The sequence below is a fragment of the Paroedura picta genome, chromosome 5 (genome assembly GCF_049243985.1).
Source record: "Paroedura picta isolate Pp20150507F chromosome 5, Ppicta_v3.0, whole genome shotgun sequence".
Lineage (NCBI taxonomy): Eukaryota > Metazoa > Chordata > Lepidosauria > Squamata > Gekkonidae > Paroedura > Paroedura picta.
Window position 1 is genome coordinate 113,027,585 of NC_135373.1, and position 17,909 is coordinate 113,045,493.

Genomic DNA, 17,909 nt, shown 5'->3' on the forward strand with positions numbered 1-17,909 from the left:
GCTTCGGTGAACTGAGGATGACAATTCGGTTGTGTTTGTTTTCTGCCAGCCATTTCACTTACCTTGTGTCTAGGTGTTCTGAATTAAAACTCAACTGCTGCATTGTTGGGGTGGCAATCCCAATATGAGGCTTGAGTCTGTCTGTATGCTGAAGGCTGTCTGGAGGCTGAAGAGGACAGCAGAAAGATACCTGCCATACAGTCTACCCTCAAAAGCAGCCATTTTCTCCAGGCAAGCTGGTCTCTACAGTCTGGAGGTCAGTTGTAATAGCCGATCTCCAGGGCCCACCTGCAAATTGGCAACCATAGGTGCATGCACAGAGCTGGGACGATGACGCTATGTTCTCAGTTAATTCTTTTCTTCAAAATTTCAACCTCAGCCAACTACAACGATGAGGTAAGGCGCTTTTCAAATCAAAATGAGTTTAAACAAAAGTGGACAGCCTATCCAGCTTACGCTCAAAAGTTAGATGAAGCTAGTCGGGATCTACTTCTGCTCCTACTTGTGTTCTCTGAGTCAAAGTGGAAGTTCACAGGAGACAGCTGGTGGTCCCTGGAACACTCAGACCCACCCACCCCTCCCAGGTTTCCAGCAATCTTCTCCCCACGGCTGTTCCTGATCAAGGCGCATTCTGGTCATGTGCATAAGGATGCAGGCAGGAAGAGTCCAACCGTGCCCAGAGATGCTTACCAATGAAGTCTTCAACGCTGGGAGCAACAGAAGGGACGCGAACACAGGCAAGGCAGAACACTACATATTTTTTTTTTTATCTTTTAGAAAAATCCCAACCCCTGCATCTAATAAGACTGGACACTATAGTTACAACACTCCTAGAACTGTAGAATTATGGAAACACAATAGATAATGGGGGAGGAGGAAAAGACATATCACGATGGCCAGTTTCAGAGCCACTCACTTACAGAAAAAGGCAGCATAAACTGGAGACGATGAGGACCAAAGAACCCCGGCTAACAGAACAAACCCCGACATGAAGGTAGCACATGAAATGGGTTTTTTTTTTTTTACCTATTTAAAACACAGGCAGCAGGTGGAGCAAGGATGTGGGGAGTAACTGCTAAATTTCCTTGTACTACAAGGAAGCCATGAAGTTTAAAAAAAAAACAACCCAAGCCTGAAGGCAGGTTTTAGTTTCGTGAGCCTCTCTCTCTCTCTCTCTCTCTTTCTCTGTCTGTGCTGCTGGTAACCGTGGTTAAGTATAAAAACCAAAGAAAAATAATCTTTCTTTCTTTTCTTTTCTTTTTTTTTTGTAGACAAGTCAGTAGTCCGAGACATAGAAAAAAGTAAAAACCAGTCCTTTTTTTAAAAACGGGTTTACTAAAACAATTGTCACCCGGGATTGCGCACCCCCCGAGCTGCCTGTCTCCCAGCGAAGCAAGGGGGGTGGGCGAGGTCAAACTGGATCGGCAGGCCTCCGTCCGCTGGAACCTAAAAGGGCGGGGAAGCCGGGCTTGCGAACTGTACCTGGGGTCTGCTTACTGGAACTGGGAGGCTGCTACACAGCCGGGCGATGCTTGGGAATACTGGTGAGATGGGAGTCCTTGCACAGGAACACGCCAGTGTGGAATTGCAAGGGATTTGGGCTGTGGAACTCTGGCCCAGTCTATTGGCCGTGTTCGCTCACGACACCCCGAGCCTTCCCGGATGCACCTCGCTTCACGCGTTCTTGGAATGGGGGTCTGGGTAAATACCTAAGACAGGGGGAAAGGACCACTGATGCGGGAAGGAGTGCTTTACCAAGGCGATGGACCTTAGCTGCATCTTAAGTTAAGGGCTGAGCTTTCCCCTAAGGAAGGAAAGAGAGCCCACTGGAATTAAGGTAAGAACAGGAAAAAAACCAATCCTTGTTTCCGAGACTTACAGCTCCTTTGCCTTCTAACAACCCCCCCTCCCCCCCAGGAATTAATGTCGTTCTCCACCCACTCCCCACCCCTCCTGCCAGGCGCTAAAAGCAAGCTCATTGCCGTGGCTGCCTCTATTGCATTAAGAGGCTCGGAAAGTGCCTTCATCCCCATTGCTGTGCCTCCATTGGGCGGTGTGGTGGGGTTTTGCGCTCTCAACAACCCCCTCTCTTTGAACTGAACTGCTGAGGCAGGAAAGCATCAGCCATAGGCTTCACGCCTTCTCAGCCTGAAGGCCTTCTAGGGAAAGATGGGAAGGAGGTGGGGGAGGGGGGAGGGGAGAAAAAACCTGGCAGGGACTTCCAACGGGGTGGCATCTGCATAGCTGGGTCAGCACCCCGGTGCCCGTCAAATCCCGCTCCGTATACAAGGAAGCCAGCTCCACCAATAGGGCCGGACATCTACGGAGGTGGAGTGCTCCAAGTGGCCGCGGTCACTTCACACCACCTTCTCAGTGTTCCATTTCCCTCCAGTCCTGGCAAGACTGAGCAGCTGCTAACTTGTCTCCTTGAGGTCTTCCATGGGCCGCTTGTAGCTCAGCAGGAAGTGAGGCGGGGGCGCGTGTGTCGGACTCCCCGGGCCCTGCATCTGCTTCTTTGCACAGTTTATACAGATATAGTCTTCGCTCTCGGCCATTTCTGGTGAGACACCAACACAGACTTGATGAAACCATTCATCACAGCCACCATCACACTGCACCCAGTCTACCTGCAAGAGACAACAGATGCGTCAATCACGGTGCTAGGGGAGGAGAAACGCCAAAAGTCACATTCGGGGCTCCGAGGCTGGCATGATCAGCAAGGCCAGCAAGGTTGGAGTTTAAACCCCCCTACTATTCAGAGAGTCAAGGAAACAAAAGTGGGCATTCGCTTGTTACCAAATCAAGCACCTTCAGAACCCACAGCTTCCCTAAGAAGGCCAGAAATGGGCTGCTGGTGCTATCAGGCTGGTATCGCTTGCTCCCAAAAAGTTTTATCGTTGAGCAAGGTGGGTAGAACGCTTGGCTGGGACAGATGCTAAATACCAAATCCAGTGATTCATTGGAAACCAATAGAGAAGCACAAGAGGAGAGACCGTAAGGCAGGAAAAAAAATCCCCATGTTGGGATTTGTCTAGAGGGCTTCCTTCAAATCTCTCCCTCATGGTTAACTATTGCTTCTACGTCTACGTTTGAGCCGAGCTTGCAGAGCATGTACAGCTTAGAGCAGAATGAGACCTGTAAAAGACCATGCTTACAACATCAGCATACATTACCTGAACAACTCCTACGCCATGGAGGATCCTCTGGTTTGAGCAAGTCCTGAGAGAGTACACCAACACAGCTTCTTACATAGTGTCACCAGTGGACATGACATGAGTGCACAAGAAACGAATCTATTTTCAGTTTGGATTCCACAGGCCAGGAATGTAGCGGAATCAGCGGCTGCTGTGCAGTTAACCGGCCAGTTCCTGACTAATTAGAGTGTCCGTTTCCATGTGTTCATTTTATTCAGTCTTTTCGCCAAGGAATAAAAAAAAGGTTTCAGAAAATAATGCACTAGAGGACAAAACTCAGCCTTATATCCAAAGCAGGAAAACGGTGTTTTTGCCCACATATAGAAGAATGCAAAACATCGAGTCTTGGGAAAGGGGGGCGGCTATAGCTGAGTAGGAGAGCTGGGGTAGTCAACCTGTGGTCCTCCAGATGTTCATGGACTACAATTCCCATGAGCCCCTGCCAGCAAACGCTGGCAGGGGCTCATGGGAATTGTAGTCCATGAACATCTGGAGGACCACAGGTTGACTACCCCTGTAGTAGAGCAAAAGGTCCTACTTTAATTCCCAGCTTTGCCAGGCAGAAAATCAACTGACAGATTTCTGTCCGTCCAGGATTAGATGGAGCAGTGGTCTAAAGTAAACATCTTATCTTCAAACCAGAGAACTAAAACGGAAGGAACTAATATGCTCTGTGCTCGGACTTGCATTGATTCTGTTCTGTTTATCTCCAGCAGTTGTTAATAGAACGTTATGGGCACTTAAAAACTAAATGTCACTACTCTCTCAAGGCAAACGCAGACGCGGTGGAATCACAACCCATTTATCACATTGCACTAGCCTCTTCAATTCACGTTTAAGCCAAAGGTTGTGGGGTTTTTTTTGGTTTTTTTTTTGGGGGGGGGGTCTTGCTGTCCCGAGCCGAGTCTACCTGCAGTGACTAATTGCTGCTAGAAACAAGAAAAAAGGATCCCTCACCCATTTTTTCTTTTTTTTTAAATATACACAAGTGTGGCAAAGGGCTGCTATGCAGTGGCAGGACTGTTATCTTAAACAGCAAAAGAATAGAAGAAAGAGAAGACGCAAGTTGGGCTTGAGTGTTAAATGGCAGCTACTGCAAGCTGGAGACAAATGTGCAAGCATCAAAAGAGAACGAGGGGGCTTTCGGTCTTGCTGCAGGAGCATTCATTTGGGCTTCTGGAGGGCCAACTTTGAAGTCTGACCTTAATTCTAGAAGGATAAACTACATTCAGATCACCAATACGCCAACATCCATATTAAGCTACCTCTCCGCTTGGGTTTTTAAATCATGTATCAGAACAGCATTTCAATGTGTCCTATGGAGTGCTATTTCAATACCTTCCTCCACATCAGGGTGGTTCCAGGTACAGATCTGTCCCCATTCTCCTCACCCCCTGGTTATGGTTGGTGTTTAAAAGTGTAGGGTTAGAGATCAAGCATCATTTAAATTCCAAAGGACGGCACCAGCTTTGTGCATATTATGGAGCTAAAACAGGACTTGGTGCTCATCAAGTATCCCACAACATCAAGGCATTGGGGGGGGGGGGGTGTAGAACAACTGGTAAAGACTCTTTTTGCAATTCACTAAGCAGTGTTCAACTTAAATATTTTATATCTCCTCATTGCACTGGGGATTGGGTTGACCCATGTATGTTCCAAGATAAAGACTAATTAAGAACATTGCACTCCCCAAAACAACCATGGCTGAATCCCCAAATTGGCCTTTCGTGTTCAGTAGGACACGTTTTGGATTTTGTGCTCTATACTAGTTTCAATACACATCACTTGGATACTTTGGATGATGAACACCACCACTGCTGTTTAGTCACTGAACTGTCCTTTGGGAAGGCAGATATCCTTCCCTTCCACACCCTCCCTCAGATAATAAGCCATCGCCACATTCAGAGCCAACAGGGTCCCACAGCCAATGTACCAACTACCCATGACCAAGCATCTGTCAAAAAACTGGAAGACGGGGACAACAGCAAGGCTGAATTGCTCCTGACAGTCCTTTAACAACGCCCGTTTGACTCCTGTCTCCCTGGTTTACGGGTGGCCCAAAGTTTATAAATGAAGGAAACTACCTTGGTTCTCCTCGGTATAGAAATGCAGCAGGTAAGAATCAACTCTTCTTCTGATAAAAAAGAGACTTTTCTCATCTCTCTAGCACTGTGATATCTGCAAAGTTCCACAGACTGTGTGGGTTTTAAGGGCTGAATGGCACCATGGATACTTTTCAATTTTAAATCCTTGCCAGTCTGCGGCAAAGAGATGGCAATTGTGGCTTTTCTAGTTTATTTCCACTGGCAATAAGGAAACGATATCCTATCTATCCTACAACTCTCTTGTAAGTCTTTGAAATCAGTGACCTTTGGGATATAGGAGTGATGGATACAGTACTTCGCTAGTTTTCACAGAAGCACTCAAATAACCTTGTTTGTTCTTAGGGGGAAAGCCCGAAGGATAGTAAAGTACTTTCATTTAGCTACTATCTTCTAGGCATCCTTCGTCAACCCCTGTATTGCATCCTACGTATGAGGCCACTGGAAGAGATCCAACACCATTGTGTGTTAGATGCGGAAGAGACAGCTCCGCTTGTCATACTAATGATGTCCTACAAGCTCTGTGCTCCATCAGTGACTTACCACAGAGACTCTACAAAATGCCCCTGAGACTGCCGGCTGGGTAGGGGAGGGAAAACAGGAGACGGGGACTCTCATCAGTAAAGTGGGAGATGGAGTCTTTCCATCTCTTAAGGCTGGATCTTTATTGAGCTAGCAGGGTAGCAGATCCCCACCATCCAGTTGCATTTGTCAACAGCAACCCAACACAATGTGCTCAACATTAGAAAAGTATTAGTCAGGAACAGGTAAGTAAAAACCATTGTGAAGACTGAGACAAACTTGTAAATAAGACCACTTTCTGCCTGCATGGCACACAGAGAAACAATAGACTCCATTTATCAACTATTTTGGGGGGGGGGGAGGGATGGGTTAACGTTCTGATTAGAAACCTGATGAGAATCACTCCACAATCTTTTGGAATGGCAGAAAACAAAAAGGCTTCGTTCCTCAAGTTTGCCACCGGGTTGAGGCAGCAGGCAGAGCAGACTTTTACTACTCCATTCCGCAAGGGAGCTGCAGTCTTGCTTTCAGATTTAGGGACAGGTAACCATTCATGTTACTGTAACCTTGTGGGTAGAGAGCTGGAATGTACTTTATTTGAGGGGGAGCTACAGGGGACTATTTTAAAAATAACATTTAAACTGGAGTGGATGACAGAGGTGACCCTGGTTTCTTAAAAGGCCTGTATGCTGCACACCTGATGGACCCTCCCGCCCCAATATGTCCCACCAGGGACTTCTAGCATTAGGATTTGGCCTGCAGAAAAGTGATTTCGATGACTGATCCCTGCTATGGAACTCTTCCTCCAAATGATCTGCTAGAGCCCACAACTCCTGGAAGAGCTATGGCTTTTGTTTCTACTAGCTCTGCCTGGACCATTGTGAGTTGGCAGTCCATGACTGAAGTGTATGAAAAGTTATGAAGGATAATAATATAAAACATTACCACCAGCCCTGAGAAGTCTGGGTCAATAAGTCCTCAAAAGATCCTCCAGAGTGTGGCGAAGTTTCCACACAAAGTGTTCACAGGTCTGCAGTTAAATCTTGCAGCTAAATCCTGGCTTTTGCAGCATATGGAAATTCCTGCAGCAGTTATGCACTTGTGCAGAATTTACATTTCGAAAGGGGGGGGGGGTGCAGTCAAAAGAGACAATTTTATTGTCAGCAAGAACTACACACTGCTAACAGCGGTGTGCGGTGTTCAACTGCAGTGGTGTATGTTTTATTACTGCACATATTAGTCGTCATCGTTTCTCCTCCCCACACACACACAGAAAGGAGGTACATGACAGTGCATATGCGCCACCTGGCAGTCCTGCAGCAGAACTGAATCCTAACTATGTGCATGCACGTTCAAACACAGCTTTGTGGAACGTTCTGTAAGCAGAAGCACAATATAAGGTAAAGGTAAAGGTATCCCCTGTGCAAGCACCAGGTCATGTCTGACCCTTGGGGTGACGCCGTCTAGCGTTTTCATGGCAGACTCAATACTGGGTGGTTTGCCAGTGCCTTCCCCAGTCATTACCATTTACCCCCCAGCAACAAGCTGGGTACTCATTTTACCGACCTCGGAAGGATGGAAGGCTGAGTCAACCTTGAGCCGGCTGCTGGGATTGAACTCCCAGCCTCATGAGCAGAGCTTTCAGACTGCATGTCTGCTGCCTTACCACTCTGCGCCACAAGAGGCTCTTTTCCTTGCCGAAGGTAAATCTGCAGTGCTTTTAGAACTGATATACTAGGAAGCACAATATACTGGGCTCGAATACTGCTTCTACGGAGCTGGCGCCAGAGTCCAAAGTCGGCACAGGGAGACCTGAGAAGGTCTCCAGGGCGGATGGGATTTAATTTGCTATAATCCGATCAGTTCTAAAAGCACTGCAGATTTACCTTCAGCAAGGAAAGTGGGGCAGTGCGGCATGTGGCTTCCTTCAACCTGCAAATGGACGGCTCACGGGCTTTATGCAAGAGCCTTTGAAAGATTAACTTTTCCTCGGCGGGGACTGCATGGCCGAGCTTATGGCTACCCACCAAGACTCGGGAAGAGTTATGCCTCAAAGCCTGGAATTAACTCCTAGGTGTCGGTCAGGAAGTTTAACAGAGCGCCCACCAGGAATAGATGAGCATATGGGAAAGCAGTCTGGGAAGAGCTATGACCAGATTCAGCGGTCGCCCAGCTCCTTGGCTGCATCTCTTAAGCACCTGCCAACGTCTACACGCCATTCAGCAAGACCGAATTGATGCTTTAATATTACGTTGCTTGAGTCACTTTTGAACACACAGAGAAGAAGCACCTACCCGGAACTCCATTCTTAATTATTAGAAAGCAGGCTTTATATGGTTTCTGTTTCGTATCCAAAAGAACAAAAATGACACAACTCTATGACATTTCCAGGTGCCCCGGCCGTCTGAAGTGGGCCACAAGGATCTCTGAAAGATTTCAGCCTGGGTGACCCACCTTGTCCTTGCAGGGCCTCTGGCAGTTCTGGGCAGCGCACACCGCATTCTCGTCGTCTGACTCTTCCGCGCCGGACCAGTCGTACTTGGAGGGGATGTCCAGGACTTTCTTCTCCCTCTTCTTCTCCGAGCACTCTTTCGCCAGCTCCACCTTGGCCGCAGCTGCCTTTTCGCGCTTCTTCTTCCGCTCCTCTTCTTTGGCCAGCTTCTTTGCCAGTTTGTTCAGCTCTTTTGTCTTGTCCATAGTCAGCTTCAGTTTCTTCTTCTTGGGCTTCTCCAGCTTCTTCAGCTCTTTAGACTTCTGCTTCATTTCACCGAAGAACTGCTCCGCTTTCTCGAGCTTGCGTTTCCGCTTCCTTTCAGAAGAGTCTCTTCCCCTCATTTTTAATGGCTTCTCGTCCATGCTGTCGTCCTTCAAAGAGTTGGACACATGAAAGGTTTTAGTACAAGAGCAACTCTAAATATGGGACAAGCATATAGGAAATACGAAGTCACTTCAACTTGGGAACACGTTTCCAGGAAAAAGAGCAAGGGTACAGAATAGAACCACAGAACTTGATATCTGTAACCAACACAGTAAGGGGTCATAGGAGGCCTTGGGCCTCATCATTTAACAGCCAATGAGCCAGTTTGGTGTAGTGGTTAGGAGTGCGGACTTTTAATCTCGCAAGCTAGGTTCGATTCTGCACTCCCCCACATGCAGCCAGCTGGGTGACCTTGGGCTCGCCACAGCACTGATAAAGCTGTTCTGACCAAGCAGTGATATCAGGGCTCTCTCAGCCTCACCCACCTCACAGGGAGTCTGTTGTGGGGAGAGGAGAGAGAAGGTGACTGTAAGCTGCTTTGAGACTCCTTCGGGTAGAGACAAGCGGCATATAAGAACCAACTCTTCTTCTGTTGTGCAGGGGGTTTGACTAGATGACTCTAGAGGACCCCTTCCAACTCCATGATCCTATGATTCTAACTGGAACCATACAGGCCTTCTATTCCAGCCTCCTGTTCAAGTGGGATCAGCCTAAAGAATCCAGTTTAAATAGCTGTCCAACCACTGCTTAAAGCCCACCTGTGACAGGGATCTCACCAACTCCTTGGCAGCCAATTCTACTGCTGAACTAATCAGATGGTAATTTTTTCCCCGATACCTAACAGGTACCGTTCTACATGCAGTTTAAAGCCAAAAGGAACTGCTCCCTGTCCTCTTCCAAATGACAACCTTTCAGATACTTAGAGAGCAATCATGTTCCCTCTCAACTTCCTCTTCTTCAAGCTGAACATTCCCAAACCCTTTCCTCATACAGCACGAAGCCCCGGATCATTCTTATTGCTCTCCTCTGCACCCTCTCAATTTTGTCCATGTCCTGTTTGAAGTGAGGCCTCCAGAACTCCACACAGTACTCCAGGTGTGGTCTAACCAATGCAGTATACAGTGGAACAATCACTTCTTGCATTTTCAATAGAATCACAGAGTTGGAAGGGGCCATACAGGCCATCTAGTCCAACCCCCTGCTCTACTCAAGATCAGCCCTAAGCATCCTAAAGCATCCAAGAAAAGTGTGCATCCAACCTTTGCTTGAAGACTGCCAGTGAGGGGGAGCTCACCACCTCCGTAGGCAGCCTATTCCACTGCTGAACTACTCTGACTGTGAAAAATTTTTCCCTGATATCTAGCCTATATCGTTGTACTTGTAGTTTAAACCCATTACTGCGTGTCCTCTCCTCTGTAGCCAACAGAAACAGCATCCTGCCCTCCTCCAGGTGACAACCTTTCAAATACTTAAAGAGGGCTATCATGTCCCCTCTCAACCTCCTTTTCTCCAGGTTGAACATTCCCAAGTCCCTCAACCTATCTTCATAGGGCTTGGTCCCTTGGCCCCAGATCATCCTCATCACTCTCCTCTGTACCCTTTCGATTTTATCTACGTCCTTCTTGAAGTGAGGCCTCCAGAACTGCACACAGTACTCCAGGTGTGGTCTGACCAGTGCCGTATACAATGGGACTATGACATCTTGTGATTAAGATGTGATGCCCCTGTTGATACAGCCCAAAATGGCATTTGCCTTTTTTACCGCTGCATCACACTGCCTGCTCATGTTTAGTTTACAATCCACAAGTTGCATCCCCCCCCCTTTTTTTAATCACCGCATCACACTGTCTGCTTTTATTGAGCTTACAGTCCACAAGTATCCTTTGAAAACTAACAAAACCTGTGGCAGGATATTAGCTTTCATGACTTACTGCTCACTTCTTCAGATACATATACATTTCCAGGGACAGTAACATTCTGTGGTATGGAGTACTTACACATTGCTGCATTGTGTGACAGTGACCAGTGCTGAAGCACACTGTCACTCTCACCTCTCCCTGGGCAGGTTGGTCTCCACTGACAAAAACTATACAGCAAGCTATGCAACGACATTCATTAGGCACTCTCATGAACACTACAGCAGACAGATTCCTGGAGAGAGGAATGCTACCTTCCTGATCACTTTTGGTTGTGGTAATGCCACGCTAGAAGAGGGAGCATGGATGCTGACTCAAAAGGACAAGCAGAGATAGAAACATGGTCTTTAGCAGTTTCTAATCAGAGACACCCAACTTCAAAACACAGGCAATTCATTAAGGATCAAGGCAAACCAGAGTTGTGCCATACAATGTTGGTTTATTGACAATGTGAAATTCAAGTCTGTGGGGCAAAGCTCTATTTTGGAGCCAAATGGGTCAAAGGTAAGCTATTTGTATGGAGGATGGGACACATGTGCTGTGAAAGCAGTATATAAAGAGAAAATGTAGAAGATGAGTTGGCTGGCTGTTATTACCCTGCTTTTCACCAGCCAAAGGGGATTCAAGGCAGTTTACAATTGCTTTCCCTTCCTCTCCCCGCAAGAGACACCTTGTGAGGTAGGTGGGGCTGAGAGAGCTTTGAGAGAACTGTGACCTCACCAAGGTCACTCAGCTGGCTGCATGTAGAAGAGGAGTCAGGAATTGAATCCGACTCTCCAGATTAGAGGCCTCTGATCTTAACCACGATACTGCACTGTCTCTCAGAAGACCTCTGATTGAGGCAGGAGAACATATGATGACTTTTGCCAGGGGAAAACTCTGCCTACAAGAGTGGATGGGCAGAAGAACTGCCCATTTCAGGATGCCCTCATCCTTCTGAGCAGGAACACTATATACGGAGAGCCATGGAAAGGCACATCTACTGGGGCTCGACTGATTCAGGAAAGATTGTTTTAAGGAAGAAAGTCAGAGAAGGAGGCACAGCCTTGAAAGAAAGATAGGAGAGGCTGGCAAGTGAAAAGCAATCGGCTGTTAGGAGTCAGTTTAATACAGAGCACTGTAATCAGCATCCTGATGGGAAGGGACATTATTACCTCCATGATGTGAAGAAATCTGTCCTCAGAGGGTGGGTGGGTGGCCTGTAGGATCCGCCAGATGTGCTGGGTTTCATCCAGAGACACCTCCAAGAGATCTCCTATCATCATGAGATCCTCCAGTTGCGATTTGGCTCCAGATGACAGTTCAAGCACTGGGGGCTCTAAGCTGCGAGGTACTAGGGGGCTCTTACGAGGCTGCTTTCTCGGTGTGTTGGAACCTTTCAGAGAAGCAAAAAGGCATTCAGGGAAAGGGGAATATGAACTGTACGATTTGTCAGTACTAGAGCTGGAAATCCAGCATCTTTTAAAAGAATGTCAATATAAACAGAAAGTTAGTTGCCCAGGCATCGCAAACCACATGAAAGATTCAAACAGGTAGCCATGCTGGTCTGAAGTAGCACAATAGAATCAGAGCCCAGTAGCACCTTTAAGACCAGCAAAGATTTATTCGGGCATGTGTGACACAGTTTAATAATGTAACAGATTAATTTTTGCTATATATTCCCATGGTCATGTAAGGAGTTTTTAGTCTGAGGAAGAGTGCTTGCACTCGAAAGCCCACGCCCTGAATAAATCTTTGTTGGTCTTAAAGGTGCTACTGGATTCTGATTCTCTTAAACCACACAAAGTTACTTGATATTATAGGACCAGACAAGCCTCAGTGTACAGGAACCAGTCTTACCTTGAGAACAGCTTTTGGAGGCTGATGAATATGCATGCTCAGCACAGAAGGAGGGGGCCGTCCACATGTGCGTTACAACTTCTTCAGATTTTATGGGAATTTCTTCATCGCAAAAAAGGTTGGGCTCCAGGCTGCTGGAGGATTTTACACTGGCATTGTCCTAAAACAGAAGACACAAACAGACTCATAAAAGGCTGGAAAAAAATAAGTCTAAACATCCTAATAAGCCCCACCTACCCACCCCACCAAACTACCCATCTCGATTAACTTGCTACATCCATATACAGAAAACAGGTGGATTTTTCCCACCCACCCCCAACATAGCAGCAGATAACTTAAAGAAATGGTGAGTATTTCTCAAAGAAAAACGTGGGACAAGAGTACATACTGTACTTAGTTCCACATCAGGAACTCAAATGCAAAAAAACCCTACAGTAAGACTAAAAAATTCTTCCCAGCCACAGAACAGACCTCGTGACATCTTGATATGTCACATAACAGCAAAAGATAAGCCGCACTAAAACTGGTTGAAATCTCGCAGAAGGATTAAAACCGAAATGTGTAACTCAGGAGTTCGGAAGGTTTTATTATGCCACTGACCTTGAGGTCATAGCCATACGCTTCCCTGATGTCTTCATCTGAATCTGTCTCCTCATCATCGTAGTCCATAGTTTGTCGCGGAGATGATGACACGCTGCTCATTGCCCGGTTAAAGCCAGACTGCTGGAAACTGGTCAGGTGACCCTGGGAAGTAAAAACCACTTTTGAAGGATATAGATAAGGAGCCAAAGTACCTCCAATGGGGACCCAAAGCAACATTCACATTTCTTTTCTCTGTTTTATCTTCATAACAACCCTGTGAGGTAGAGTTTAGGCTGAGAATGTGCAAATGCCCCAAAGTTACCCGGCAATATTCTAAGGCAGGGTGGGGATTCAAACAAAGATCTCCCAAATCCCAGTTCCAACACTTCAAAGTACTATACCATGCTTTCTCTCTCTGACTCAGAACCTTAGGCTGGTTGATGTAAGGTGGTGTCCCAGCAACTTTTGATCTTACATTATTGATGAAGTGGTTGTCAGGACAACAACAGAGAAACTGAATGTCTAATCTCTACATGAAAGGTACAGGCTGACATCTGAGCATTCCTTTTACCCAAACCAGCTGCAAGCATCAGCACTGCCAGGGTCTTTACTGTCCCAGCTAGCACTGGTGATGTTAGTGCTCACTGGTAGGTAATCTGAAAAGAGATTGCACCTACAACTTGCTCACCATGTTAAACACCACATTTTAGAGGTTACTGACTTCATTTGTAACTCCATATAGATCAAGGTTCACATCCTGTGAGTCCAAGAGAGACCAAAACAAGGCACTGTGTATTATCTGAGCGAACTTTTAGTGATAAAGGCCTAATTTCAAGAACCGGGGCTCTCTGAAGCAGCAGGGTAAGGTACACAGAGAGAGCAAATATAAGTCTCTAAATGAAAAGGACAAAACTAAAGAAAGAAAATCTGGAGAGTTAAGAGAACACACAGCAAAATACAGAGGAATCTCAGGAGAAACCTCTTCCAGGAAGTTTTGGGTTCCTAACCGTATTTTGCCCCCTGCTGGTATAAGCTTATTATGAGAGTCTGGGGGGAAAAAGTACAGAACTGGTTTGGCCAGTTAAAGGGGATAGAAAATGTGCATTAATTTATGTTTACTTAACTAAGCATACCTAACCCTACTCCAGCAGTATCCACAAAAGATACTGCACAAAAGATACTGCATTTTGTGGACAAAAATCCACAAAAGATACTGCATTTTGCAAAACTGGTAGAGACTAAAGTCTTATGACTGCAGGGATTAAGAAGGCACTCCGGCTCAAACCCTGAACTACCAACAACAGAGTTCTGAGCAAATCACTGCTGGCTGAAGTATCCCCAGATATCCATAGTGTTAAATACATACAAATTAATACATCACATGACACACAGAACAGTCATTGTTATTAGACCCCCACCTGCAGGTCAGGATTGGCTGCCGCCTTCTGCAGCTCCGCACTGATTATTTTCTCCGTTTTCTCCCGCGCTGCTTGTTCCACCATGCGCTGGCTGAGCACTGAAAGCTTGGCCAGCGCTGAAGACAGTTCATCGGTAGCCAAAGCTTGCCGCGCTCGGTCCTGCCAACTCATAGCCCTTTCCGTCAGGCACTGCAACGCTTCCCCCTCGGGCAGCCGAACCGGCAGCTTTTGCAAAGATACTAGCAAAGATAAGATGGTCTCAAGCCTGGGCCTTCGGGAACGCATGCACAGCGGACACAGGAACTTGACTTCTTTGGCAGGCCAACTGGAGCCCTTCTTTTGGGAGCTGGTTTTGGGGAGCGGGACACAGGTGCTGTGGAACCAGTCTTTGCAAAGTTCGCACTGGAGCATGAACCCGCTTGCCGTTTTGCGGCAGATGCAGAACTTGATTTCCTCGATGCAGTCCACCATGGTCATCTTCGCCAGGTTGGCCTCCCTGAGGGCGTGCATGGCTTCAATCTCTTTCTGCTCACGGTCCTTGAAGACAGCCACCTAGGCAACAGAGAGGAGTGCTGAAAACTCTTAACTAGTGCCCTCCCTCTTGTTTTGATCAGGAGACAAGGCCTTCAAATTTTAGCCAGGTTCAGTGTTTTTTGGCAAACAAAACAGAACTCTTGCATCTGGCAATCAATCGTATTAAAGTAAATTTGCACTGCAGAGGAGACCACGGACAAAAGACTAGGGTAAGTTTTGCAAAAGGACAGCTTCTAAAAAACACAAAATGAAATTTCTGTGTCAAGTTATACGCTTAACTGAACTGCCTGAAATATCGAGGAGCAATATAGTAAAATACATGACCACTGAGCCGTGTATCATGTATAAATTAGTACAAATTAAGAATGGAAAATCATTATGGGTCTCACTGCCAGGTTCAGGTATGTTGTCACTTCCCGGGTGTGCTTAGTCACACCTGGTTAAAAAATTAAAGTTTTTTGAACATTGGGTTTTTGGATGTGCCACTCCTTGTTCTGCCTACAGGGTTAAAGTGACCTATTATAATACAGCACTAAAGGCACAGTTAGAATAAGCCATGAAAACAGCAATGGTGTCACTGAGGAACTTGCTTGTGTCACTCTGTAATCGCATCCTGGCAGGCATCCTGTCTCCCTGGGGATGGACTTAGAATATTTCCAGCCTAAAGGTCTGGAGTGGCTACAATGCAATTCCACCTGATGTCTCTTGGTAGCTCAGTCTTGTATCTAGATAGAAATATGTCCACCTCTTAATCAGATTCCATTTTGAAACCTAGGCTTATTAAACAGTCAGGATTCCACTGCAATGCTGTCCCATCTGAAGCAGCTAAAAACCACCACCACAGTTAATAGGCTTAATAAGTATTTACGAGTTGTCATCGTCATCATCATGATTATTATCATCATAATATCACATAAAATTGTGACCACACTTCCAAAGATGTGCCAGCCACCTGATTTGCCTTCAAGAGGGAGGGCCCTTCCCATAGAGGCCCAATCAGAAAGCTGCAACGGTCTCCTCCAGTTTTCTGAATGGCCCTCAGTGGGAGGGCCCTCCCCCACTGAGGGCCAGTCAGACACTGTGCTGCCTCCCCACTGTCTGAGTGCTACAGATGGTCAACCATGCAATCCATACCCTCCCCACAGCTCTACCCGGCATCCTTGCTGCTGAGGGTTGTCGGGGAAGGTCCCCTGCTCCTGGCAAGAAGGTGCTATTGCACTTCCCAGCCCACCCACACCCTCCCCAACTCTCTCCTCAAGGATGAGGGCCTGCGGGGAAGTTCCCTACCCCCTCCATGAAGGCATCATCATGCTCCCTGATCTACCCACACCCTCCCCAATTTTCTCGCCGCCAAGGCCCAGCAGAGAAGAGAGCCTCCCCCCACCCCCAACAAACATGCCACTGCTCTTCCTGCCCGCCAGCAGACCATGGGGAGACACCTCTGCCCGCACTCCACTGTGACTCTTGCCAACCTCCTGCCCACCAAGAAAGTTGCCCAGGGGGTGGGTGGGGGGCATCCTGTTCCTCAGCCTGTTTTCAAAAGGGACTTCTCTGCTAGTAGTAAATAAATCAATCACATTCAAAGGTGTTCCACATAAGCCAGGAAACTGCGGTTACAGATCCTTACCACAGTTGCAGTGTCTCTGGGCTCTTCCAGCCCATCTTCTAGCTCACTTAAGGACTCCAGGTCAAGATCCTTCTCTTTCTCCTTCTCCATCAGCTCCTTCACTCTTTTTCGCCTGTTCTTACTGCTCCCATAAACACCGATATCAGTTCGAGGGCTGAGGACCTGCAATCAAGAAGGTACAACTTGGTGATGGAGCAATCCAGAGACAGGCTGTTTAATAAAAGACACCCAGCAATGAAGCCTGTGAAGACCAGAAGACAAGAACACAGAAGCAGCTAGTAGAACCAAAGCTTTAACCGTAGGCCTAAAAATCTACCCTACACGTTGTGTTGTTTCACTCTGAAATATTATTTTATGAATTGTTGCTGGCTGTGTTTTATTGATTATAATCCATTTCAAGTTTTCTACCCTTACCTTTTCATGACAAAACTCAAGTGCAGAATGGATTAATAGCTTTAGACATTTGTCTTTCTTCCAACAAGGCACATTTTCTTCGCACTGTCCAAAGCGTGAGGAAAGAAACCAAGATGCAGCACTGAAGCCAGGTTTCTATATGCCTAACGCAGAGTTCAAAAGATTGGATTACATCGCCCAGCAGGGCCCGCTCTTAACTAGCAGCAGCTCTCCAAAGCCTCAGGCAGACATCTTTCTCAGCACAGCTACCAAAGGCACTGCTTCTTCCAAGTCAGAAATGTCAGAGACCCAAGTTTGAAGCCTGATGCACGTGGAACAGATATTCTACCACTGTGCTATGTCCTCTTTCTATACAGGGGACCAGGCTAGCTGCCTGAAGAGCTATCCAAGATGCAAAGAAAAAGACAGATGCTTTGGTGGACAAGTGGAGTACAAATACTTTAAAGAATAAAGGTGCTGCTAGGAATGAACTGCTCTCCTGTCCTTGATTTAAGCACCTGCAGCAGGGAAACAAGGAGGGACCTAAGGCAGCTACACCTCCTTGCCAGTGTTGAGACTGAAAATCAACAGCCCATAAGACAGACATGCTTTATCTACACTAGCTATCTGAACCAGCAGTAGTCAATGTTTACTGATGTGGAAACATTAGTTATTCCATAGAATTGGGCAAAGTCGATTCATCAGCCACCTTCGATGTTATAAGAACTTCTTGGATCCTAGGCCTGACCACAGATCTTCCCCTTGTTCAGCTAATCTTTTTCACACAGCGCTGACATTTTGAGAGACAAGCTGCTATACAAAGCAGACCTAATCAAGATTTACTGTTGGGACCAGGCAGACCAAAGGCTTGTTGGAAGAGTACAAGTTCTCTCAACATCGGAGAAGCACCCGATAACAAATGGAAGCATTTTTAACACAAAAGGTTTTTTTTTCAGGCAAGGCTGCCCAAGTTACCCCACAGTATTTTATACAGCTTTGCACATTCTAATGTATATTTTCCCAA

The 17,909-nt window shown here is 46.6% G+C and overlaps 1 protein-coding gene across 3 annotated transcripts in view; it reads right to left on the reverse strand.

Moving 5' to 3' along the window:
* Positions 1 to 739: 739 nt before the first annotated feature.
* Positions 740 to 17,909, reverse strand: part of KDM5A (lysine demethylase 5A) — a 50,275-nt gene continuing 33,105 nt past the window's right edge. For 2 of the 3 annotated variants that reach the window (XM_077339986.1, XM_077339988.1), the window contains 7 exons: positions 16,493 to 16,654; positions 14,332 to 14,883; positions 12,932 to 13,075; positions 12,332 to 12,491; positions 11,647 to 11,867; positions 8,273 to 8,683; positions 740 to 2,627 (listed from right to left, as the gene is read on the reverse strand). In XM_077339986.1, coding sequence (XP_077196101.1) covers positions 2,415 to 2,627; positions 8,273 to 8,683; positions 11,647 to 11,867; positions 12,332 to 12,491; positions 12,932 to 13,075; positions 14,332 to 14,883; positions 16,493 to 16,654 — 1,863 coding nt within the window. In that variant the 3' untranslated portion in view covers positions 740 to 2,414. Of the gene's footprint in view, positions 2,628 to 3,173; positions 3,414 to 8,272; positions 8,684 to 11,646; positions 11,868 to 12,331; positions 12,492 to 12,931; positions 13,076 to 14,331; positions 14,884 to 16,492; positions 16,655 to 17,909 lie in introns of all 3 variants that reach the window. The other variant, XR_013231414.1, reaches the window with a different exon arrangement.